This window comes from Phaethon lepturus, unplaced genomic scaffold (assembly GCF_000687285.1).
Source record: "Phaethon lepturus isolate BGI_N335 unplaced genomic scaffold, ASM68728v1 scaffold19025, whole genome shotgun sequence".
NCBI classification, from domain to species: Eukaryota; Metazoa; Chordata; class Aves; order Phaethontiformes; family Phaethontidae; genus Phaethon; species Phaethon lepturus.
The window spans coordinates 13,815-24,251 of record NW_010540047.1 but is presented as its reverse complement, the minus strand read 5'-3'; the positions used below and the strand labels follow the sequence as shown (position 1 = coordinate 24,251).

Sequence of the window (10,437 nt, the reverse complement as noted above, 5' to 3'; positions counted from 1 at the left end):
GGGCCCGCAGCGCTCCCGGCCCCGCTCCCCCCTCACACCGCCGAGCCCCGGGAGCCGCTCGGTAGGACCGGGAGCGAAGAGCGCCGGTGACGGCCAAGGCCCAGAGCCCGGTCGCCCCTCGGTTCAAGGCTGTTTAGACAGGAGCCCTCCACCGCGCTGGAGGCAGCCTGAGGCACTCAAACAACGCGGGAGGGAGCGGGGTGTACAAGAAACGCACCAAAAAAAAAAAATATTTTTTTTTAACCTGTTTTTTAACAGCACGAGCGTGCTCCTAAGTGGAAGGCAGGCCTTAATGGCCGCGCGGCCGCTGAAGACTGCCTCAGGACACCAAAGCGGCAGGTTTGAGCAAAGGTCACTAATCAAAGGTAATGAGAGAGTTGTTCCCGACCTTTCACTCAAGGAATACATAATGCCGGCTCTGTTAGGGGAGGGGCGCGTACCTGGCGAGCAGGAGGGGGTTCTAGAGCATATTTCATCCACGCACGTTGTCAAAAGACATTTCTACATCATTAATGTACCTATAAAAACATGCACTTCAGGTAATGGCGATCCCCAAGAGATTTGCAGATGAGCCATTTCCTGTCATCCACTGACAAGAAAGGATGGCAGTATATTAATTTAAGATACTAGGATTAGAAGACTAGATTTTGTAAGGCAGGCAGGAGAAACCAGTAGCAGAGGAACTGAGTTCATGCAAAAATGAGAGTACACAGCAGATACGCACATGGTAAACTTCATTTGAATTTGTTTACAAAATTGACAAAAAAAATATCACCTTGTAAACTTATTCACATTTGTTGGAGCTCACAGAACTGGTTATACTAGCATGCTGAAATAAAGATTGTCAAGCCTCGTCTCGCCCTGGATGACATCCAAGTGAGTTGACCCTTACAGCAGAAACAAACTCCGTATGGAACAAGATTTAAAGCTTGCATTGTGAGTGAATTTCTCTAGCCATTTCGTACCACTAGGAAGGGGCTGGCTCTCATACCTGACGCTCCCTCAAGCAAAGTGAACATCAGCACGGTCGGTTTGCTACTGAGAGCTGGATGTAATCTGAAAGCAGTGATGAACTCAGGGCATCACCCCACCGAGTGTGGTCCACAAGGGCCATCAACTGCGTCAGAAATGTAAGCAGTGGAGAAAAAGACGGGTTTTATAAAGCGTAATGTAATACTTTGTCATTTCCTGAAATTTGCCCTATATTCAAAGGCCTCAAAAGAGCACGGACCCTGTTCCTAAATAAGACCATTCAGGGGAAAAAGGGAGAAGGGGTGGGGTGGGATAAGATGCACAATATTTTTTACATCAACAAAACCCAAGCATTTTCCAAAATGACCAGCTTTTTAGCCCTCTACCATCAAATCTACCTTTCTGGACTGCAAGATAGTAGCTTTCCCCAGCTCTAAAACCACACTGCTTGACCTCATCAACTGCAGAAGGACAAAATGGAAGTGAAAATACACTTGGAAACATTTTTTGGTAACCACTTTTTCTGGTTTCACTCTCAGACCTCAGATTTCAGAAATGGAAGCAAACACACATCAGTTAAGATTTCCGAGACACCCACACATTTCAATACCAGTCAGATCACAAAAGCAGTAGGTTTGAACAAGAATGACTTAAAAATAAACCAAACCTTATCAGTTGTATTCCAGGGAATGAACAAACTTAATGTATACCTGGCGAGGAACACCCTCTTAAAATCATTTAAGAGCTTGACTCTGTTCTCAAAGGCAGGAGAACTCTTGCCAAGGCTCTTCTCCATAGAAGCGAGATCCAGCACAAACGGGTTAACAGAGTTAACATCACTAAACCTAGAAATATTTTTGGTATCATGTTCCCTCCCCTTTTCCCCTGGACAGACGCCCAGCACTGGGGACTGCAGAAAACAACTAGTCCCAAATGTTAAAGCAATTACAGTTAACAGAAATTCTTAGCTTTCTATACTGAACCAGGCTGCTTTAGAAAGCATTTTAACAATCAGAAATAATATATTACAAAGTTACTGAGAAAAAAGATGAACTATGATCTTTTTAGACTTTGAGGTACATTAACAGCAATTGGGTTATCAGTCTCCAGACCCTGGATGCAACCAGAGTTAAAAAGATTCCAACCTGTGCGACTGAATACCACCAACGTACTTGGAAGACATCTTGTATATCCCTAACAGCCAGCTGCTTTCGACAGCGTCGGACGGGATTCAGCTTCACCACACCGCTCCGACGGATTCTCAGTGTCGATGATCACTTAGCTGGTCTGAACTGAGCAAACTTCAAAAAAAAATGAGTTAAGTATAAATAATTCACAAACTGTTTTGTGCAAATTTTTTTTATTTCCACATTTATATCACAATGTGTCCACTTAAAGGACCAAATAGCAAAGTTGCTCCCTTCTGCATCCCAAGAACACAGAAGTCTAGTTACTGTACATTCACTAAGGCTCTTTGTTTTTGCAAATTGCGTTTATGATGGATATCCATAAGGCAAACAATATCTAAAGGAATGGTAACAAGTATATTTCCAGCATACAAACAGGCTTCCTTTTTCCCTCTCACAGTACAGTTACAAACTTGTAGCACCCTCATTACATTTAGATTCTAGAAAAGGTGATTTTTTTTTTTTTTCTCTCCTAGAAGTTTGCAGGAAGGGAAAAGGAGGAAAAATATTTGGCTGGTGGTGATGGGATCAAAAATATCATTAAACATCTAGTTTTTGCAGCATTTCTCAGAGACTGGATTTAAACTGAAACCAGACTAAAATATGTGGATGCCTATGGAATGTTGAGCTGAAGCTGGTCTCCCAGCCTGCAGTGCAACACCTGCTGTTTAAAACCCAATCTCCGTACCACATGACTTTAAAAAACGCAATCATGTTCAGAGATGTGATAAAAATAAAACTACAGTTTTTGCACATTGTCTCTCGAATCTCTCACTGCCAAATAAAAACCCAAATCAAGTCAAATAAATAGATGCATATTTTGTTAAGGTAACTTCCACAATTTTCTCTGTACCTGCCTGTAATAAGATTCCGGCATTCAGAAAGTGCTGGAAATCCTCTTCACTTCTTGGGGACTAACACTTTTTTTTAGCTGGCTCGCTATAGAGTTTTGAACTCAATTTATCAACCTTCGTATGCCTTCCTTTGCAATTGTTAGTAAACTGGTAGCAGCATTTCACAAAAGGAGAATTTAAAGGAAAGAGCTGTAAAGAACCAGCTCCCTCACACCCTCTGCTCGTTGGGCCTGTTTGTCCAGCACAGGAGGCTTTCTCCATCTTTAAGTGGCATAGTGTCTGCCATTTTTGCTAACTGCAGATGTAAAAGCATTTTTAGCAAACCTGTACTCAGTCTAGGCAGACGTAAGGCAGGATGTTCAATCTACCATCATCCCCATGTGGATCTAAAGATATGCACTGTGTCCAATCATACCAGTTACCCTGTGTGTCGTAACAACCGTTCACGCCTGGCCAGTTATGTTCACGTATTCTGTTGAGGTCATCACTTGTGACCTCTCTCGTGACCCCAGGCAAGTCTGTAGGTTTGCTGTTAGGAGCTAGAACATGAGTCTTTCTAGCCTCTTTTCTAGTGCTTTCCTCCTGCTTTAAATATTCAGACATGAAGTAGTGAGCTCCTGGAGTCTGTACTCCTGATGAAGACAGCAAGCTACTCTGTCTGTTTAAATATGACTGAATGATTTCGTTTCTGGATAATTCTTTCCAGTTCGTTTGTTCAAAAGGGCTTTGCAGGTTGGGTTTTTGCTCCTGCTTTTCCGTTTCTGTCCTGTGCTGTTCAGTGAGTGCAGGGATTTCTACCTGCAAAGGATCTTTCTGTGTTAAGGGTTTTATCTGTCCTGTCATGGGATCAAAAGTGAGTTTTCTCTCTTTTAATCTCACAGGTTTCACACCCCCTTCTGTCACGTGCCCATCCAAGTTGACTGTATAGTCTCTGGGTCGGTACCTTTTCTTCTTTTTACTATCGGAACCTGAAGCAGCATCATCACTGTCCATTTTTGAAGTGTCCTGTGAAAAGCCCATGTGTGGCGTGAGAGTTTCCCCAGGGTGAGAGCTGGTTTTGCAGCTGGGAGATGTGTGCTGTTGAAGTGTCCCTGCTGTATGCCTGTGCTGGCTTTCAGAAGGTACCTGCTGCTCCTGCCAATGCTGAGATACCTCAGTTACTGACTGCTGAGAGAACTCCAGTCTTTTTGCTGGCATTGGAGGTGTTGATGGTTGCATCAAGGATGGTGGTGGTGATGGCACCTGTGCAGTATCTAAGAACTGAGACCTTTGAGACGGACTAGGCATTGAATCCTTTGGTGAGTACGTAGTATGCTGCCGAGCAAAAGCATCATGCCTAACATTTCTAGGGCTAAACGAGGAACAGCGAGGACTCTTAGGCTGGTGCGGTCCTGTGGTTTCTTCCGATTTATCATGCTGCTGAAGCACTGCAGTCTTTAATAACGAGGAAGTGCTTGAAGGTTTTACAAGTCCTGGAGAACTGGTGTGAGGTTTTACAGCATTTACCGGGATCTTATTGTGTTTATCATTTTCACTGAGTTCTGTCCTGCTGCTTTCAGGCCCTGCATGTAGATTTACGTCTACAGGACTAGGAAAATTTTCAGGACTACCTCCAATTCCATTTGTTGGAGGGGGTGAAGAGTTTTGTAATACTTCATGACTAGCTTTGGAGACTTTTGGGGGAGGAGGGCCCTGATGCCCGTCCCTGTGTTCACCTTTCCTTTTCCGATTTCCCAATTTCTCTGGTTTTGGAGAATTTAGTTTCTGTATATCATTCCTGTTTTTCAATTCGCTGATTGGCTTTGATCCAGCCACAGCAGGAAGTTGCGCTTCTGGTTTGCAGTTGTGAGCACCACCATTTGCTGATCCAGGTGGATTCGGCAACCCCCTTGGCACTGGTTCATTCTGGGTTACAGGTTCTATCAACTTTTGCCAATTCCGCAACAATTTCTTGGCACGTTTGGCAAGTTCCTCATTGGATGTCTTCTTCCTCACCTCATTGATAAGCCTCCCAAGTCTCGTTTCCTATAAAGAAAGAAAAAGTTGTTTTACAAACAAGTATCATTCTAAACAAAGTTCTTAAGGTAAATTTCTGCTTTTTAATGCTTACCCTAAGGAATACCTAGTTAAAAACCACTAAAGATTTAACTGCTGAATTAACCTCTGTGGAAAGGATTAGTCCAGTTGGTCCAGTGCTCTGCCACACAACACAAAACCTACTGTAGGTTTCAAGTCACCTTGTCTTTATTCCCTGGCTAAAGCACCAGAGCCATTAGTTGTGAAAAACATCAGAAGGGAATTCTTTAATCAGCAAGAATCTTGAGAATAAAGGTGCAAGCTCAGATTTGAGGGGAAATGCAGCACTCAAGGCAGAAAAGGTGCGTGTTTATCACAATGAAAGTGTAAGATCTGCGGAAAAAGGCAAGAGAAAAAATTCCAGAATCTTCACCTGTTACAGTAAGACATTGATAATAAAAATCTCCAGTTCACAAACCTGACTAGCCAGGGTGTGACTTACGTCCTACCTTCATCCTCCACCTCTTCTCTCCTTTCACTCCCCAGTATCTTGGAAGGGGTATGAAAGACCGATTTAAACAAGCATTTCTAGGGTATCCCAAAGTGGTTTCAGAAGCAGAAGGAAGTGTTTGATTGTTCTCAAAGCACATTTAAAAACAAAGAATTGTTCCACAAGTCAGATTACTTAAGAAAGGCACTTCAAAGGAAAACATACAACAGCCTGTGAAAGAAACAGGCAACATGTTGTGATACGTGTGTTGAAATATGGCTGGAGTTATAGTTAAGCGATAGTTAAAAGCAAGTAACACCAATAATTTCAATATAAAAACTGAAAAATTTATAATTTAGCCATAAAAATGTCTTTGGGCTCTGTTTCTAAGAGTGGCCAGTGAGACTGCACCTATCCCACCTGATAATTCACCTTTCAATACAGCTAATCTCACCAACTAGATCAGGCATTGAAACCTGCTTAACGGAATATAAGATTAATTTTATAGACACAGAGTAACGATATTCCTATTTCAGATTCTTCGGTGCTTGGCCACTGAAGATCTGAAAAGGTGACCAGTATTTCAGCAAGCGGAGTGATGTTGTTGAATACAACAGAATTAATCAGTAGCAAGTAATGATTAATTTAGTGCCCTACACAAACAGGAACTGTGCTGCACAGAATACTGATCTGAATCCAGAAAGAACCACTGTGTATGCATTGAGATGTCAGAAGCAGCATGAGAGGAACAAAATAATATCTTAATTGTGAATCCTTTGCAATCAATCTATTGTTTCAAGAAAACATTTTATGGAAATTAGATAGGCAGAGAAAGTCCTTCTATACACACAAAAATCAAGCCATGTTTAGGGGGTGACATACCTCAAGTGCCTCTTTGGTAATGGGATATTTCTCCAGGCTGGAGATCACTTCCAGCACTGCCACCATGTTATGGATCTGCAACAAGGAAGACAAAGTCACTTCATGTTTCATGTACAAGTCTTAGTTTTCAAATGTAATTTAAGACCTTCCACTTTATAATTGCTGGAAGCATTAATCACAAAATTGCTATCATACTGTCTGGCTTTAGGGAGCTGATTGCTCAAAGAATAGGGACAAGGACACTTTACTGACCTAGTTGGAAACCACAGGAGCTGTAACAAACATACTCTTATGTAAAACTAAAGGAAACATTAGCAATAAACCCAGTGTGACTTACTGGCCAAGTTTTGAGACCCTTAGCCAAGGTATTAGTTAATTGTCCTACAGCCTAACTACAAAATAAGTGCCAAGCAGACCAAGAATAGCAACGAGTCCAATCAGAAATCTTGCATTTATTCCTTCAGGTACCGCTTTAGATTTAGACAAGTCACCATTCTATGATTTTGTTCAAAATATTGATGCTATCCTGTAGCTTTCACCAAGAGTCTAAAAACCCAGGTATAAATTCCTCCTAGTTTAAAAGCAGAGATGAAGCAAATGCTGTGCCCAGTAGGTGTCCTCAGACCATCACCCAGCACCAGACAGACCAGGACTGGGATAGAGACACCTGAAAAACCCACACTCACGCTAGAATTGTGTTTCCTGCTGCGTAAGGTGGTGAGGAGTAACTGCAGAAATTCACATTACATTAACAAAGCACGTATCAGATTTTTCTTATGGGCTTCACTGCAACATTTCTGTATGCGTGAGTAAGCGCCACATAAAAGCAGTTGCCACAATCTGTAGACGTTAAGCACAAGTATGATTTTAATAATTTCTGTGAGAAACCCTAGACTACAGAGATTCGTATTTCCATTACCTGATGTTAAAAGTACCAAAACCTGGAATTTCTAATTCACCTTTGTAGATGGATTTAAAAGATAAGCAAAGGAAAACTTGAATCACAGTCTCATTTATTGCTTAATTTCATTTGTGACTCAACTGGACGTGAACTGCATCTGAGAAAAACCTTGCAGCAAGAACCTCTGCAGGGATCCCACATTATCCTAAAGTCTTATCAGGCGCATAATCAGGTAGTCCTACCCTCTCAGCCACACACTCCGCTGCAAGATTCTCCATTTTAAAAAGACACAAGCTTGTAAGAATTAGCTTTTTCAAGTCAATTCTACCCTTCTATTAAGATACAACAGGAGAATCAGGAGCTGAAGTCTCTCCCTTTCAGAAAGCCTCATGCATAGACAATGTTGTTTTCTATCACAGCAGGACTGCTTAAAGTTGGAGATACTTGGATAAAGTGTTCCTCAATTAAACGCTTTGCCTGGTTTTTAGATTTACTTTTATCAAACTTATTTTTAAAGTCTACACAGGCTTTGAATGATTATAACTCTTACAGGTTGATGGTCTTCTCTTCATTGAACTACAATGCCTCTGCAGATATTTAAAGCCCTACCATTGGGTCAGGTTTGGTAAAACTCTGCTGAAGCTTTAAAGTGGCAATAGTACTTACTTTGACATATTTTACTTCTTACTATTTCACTTCAATGCGCTTTCTTCCATGTTTTGATCCTGGCACTGCCCTCAGTGCCTAGGAAGGATGATTTAGCACCATAGTTTAAGTAATGCGTAATCTTCCCCCCCACCCCCCAATTTCTAGAACCAGAGCACTTAGAATAGCTAATGCTCAATTCTGGGAGTTTCCAGACAAACATTTTTAGACTTGCAAAACATGATACTCTCCTTCCCACCACATATTTTAGACTATGAATTACCAGGGAGCAAAAAGGGTCTGTGTACTGCACACACATATAATTGGTACAATTGTTTTTTTGCAGTTACTGGTAATCCCCAAATATTCACGATCTGAATTACAAACTGATAGCAAAAAAGGATCATTAGTCTATCAAAAGGACAAGATGAGGAAAGTGATACACACCTACAGAAAGATGATATTGGTCAGGGAATTTCCAGTAACAGCTTTGCCTTTGTTTCAATATAGCCCAATACGCATATATGGATGCTCCTAAATGCTACATCACCTACCAGAGACCGGGTCTACACCGAGACTGATAGACCGTTACTTCACTCCCTCTTTGGAGGGACACATGGTGCCAATTAAGACAGTGAAAGCAGCCTTACACCGCTGAGTCTGTGCTGATCGCTCAACTTCTGGTAAAACACAAAACACCCATTTCAGATTCTTCACACATTTGTAACCAATTGAAAACATGCTGTCACACTGAAGCAATCGCTGCAAGGAGCACGAAGGCTCACACTCCAAGATCAACTGCAAGAAGCTCCTCTCATTTTCCCTTCTTTTTGACCTGCAGGGAAGCGTGGTTCTTAAACAAAAAAAAAAAAGTTCAGGCAGGTTCAACAACTTCTCCACCCTTCCCCAGTAGTTTTGTGTAGTTTTCCTGGCATGCTTCATCCAAACTGCCATAAGAAAAGCTTGTAATAAAAATCATATTCACCTATTTCAAAATAACATAGACTATGACATTTCTTGTGGTATAGTTAAACACTACGATGAAAACAAGGTGACCTCCCCAAAATGCTTGAAGTATCACCTATTCAGTGTGAAGACACCTATTTCGATAACAGCAGTACATCAGTATTGCACATCATTATTACCTTAAACCCTATGTTACTGGCTTAATAAAATTAATATATCACGCAACTGACATGAGACTGAAGTTACAAAGCCTACCAGGGAATCATGCTGCTTTGAGCAGCACCAGAAATGTTAATTTATTAATGCAAGATGGTGTTAAAAATGCTTATTGGCTGCACAGCAGATAGGCAAAGTAACATAAAGCAGCGTGGGACAAGGGAGTTTGGCAATCTTGCTCTCTTCAGACACTAGTTAAGAGTATAATTGCGTAAGTCAGCGTCTCAGGAACTTGCACATCGTTTTAGTTTTTATGTGCCTTTGTCCACTTACACTGCAACCCGTTACCACTACCCCAAAACAAGAACTTCCATGAAGCAACCCCAGGACCTCACATTTAGGAGCTTGCAGAAAACAGCTAAGAATAATTTATACGGCACTTCAAATTATCCCATGCTATTCCCATGTTGTGAAGATTGACTGGCACACAGACTAATTCACTCGAAAGTTTACTGGGGAACATCTGCTTTGAGTCATCTACAATAATCCTTTCCAGCCAACCCTAATGACAGCCACAGAAAACAAGTCTTCTTTACTCCATGCGTGTCTCCTTAAGTCACCGAGCCATACTCTGGAGCTTACTACTGGTATCTGAGATCTTTTCCAAGTTAAGCACTAAATGTTTTACTACAGCCTCAGACAAAAGCATGGGTTTCTGAACGCTCTGGAAAAGATCAAGCAGCTTAATTTCCTTTTTTTAACTGCCATCTTAATCTTATTTTAGCTTTTATAAATCAAGAACAATTCCAGTAACTAACTTCAGGGTAAGTGTTACGCAGCAGTTTAAAAGGATAAAAAGTGTGTTCGGGAAGTTTAATGTACGGCTGTTCCCTGCTGCCTCCAATGCCACTGCCTCCTTCCCAGGCAGATTTGAAAATAGCGGCAGACTCTGCCTCCGCACCTGAGCCGGTATCACCACTTCCACGTGCTGGGGGAGCAGAAGGGGTAGGACTGCCAACCTGCTGGCACATGGTTTATGTTGGACTAGCACACTCAAATGTTATGTTTTGATTCTCTTCATCTACAGACAAGTCCAGATAACAAAACACAAAATGAGCACCAGTGTAACACCCTTCTTTTTTCCTCGGGACTGCCTCAACACACAGGACAACCTGCATCTCACTCCACTGCTGCCTAAGAAATAAATGTTACAGAAACATTCTGTTGCAGTCATTTGAATAAAGCAATTTTGGTTTGTTTTAAATGTTTCACAGGGATGTTTCTGAAGATCTTTGCGTGAATGACTAGACCGTGATAGATGACAAACCAGATCTGAGTTAGCAAGGATGACGTTACTGAGACAGTTAT

The 10,437-nt window shown here is 41.7% G+C and overlaps 1 protein-coding gene across 1 annotated transcript; it reads right to left on the bottom strand.

Moving 5' to 3' along the window:
• Positions 1–3,343: 3,343 nt before the first annotated feature.
• On the bottom strand, positions 3,344–6,512 carry MED26 (mediator complex subunit 26). Its single transcript, XM_010287336.1, has 2 exons — positions 6,402–6,512; positions 3,344–5,038 (listed from the first exon to the last, which is right to left on the bottom strand). The coding sequence occupies exons 1-2, from the start codon at positions 6,510–6,512 to the stop codon at positions 3,344–3,346; spliced, it is 1,806 nt and encodes a 601-aa protein (XP_010285638.1).
• Between the last annotated feature and the right edge of the window lie 3,925 nt (positions 6,513–10,437).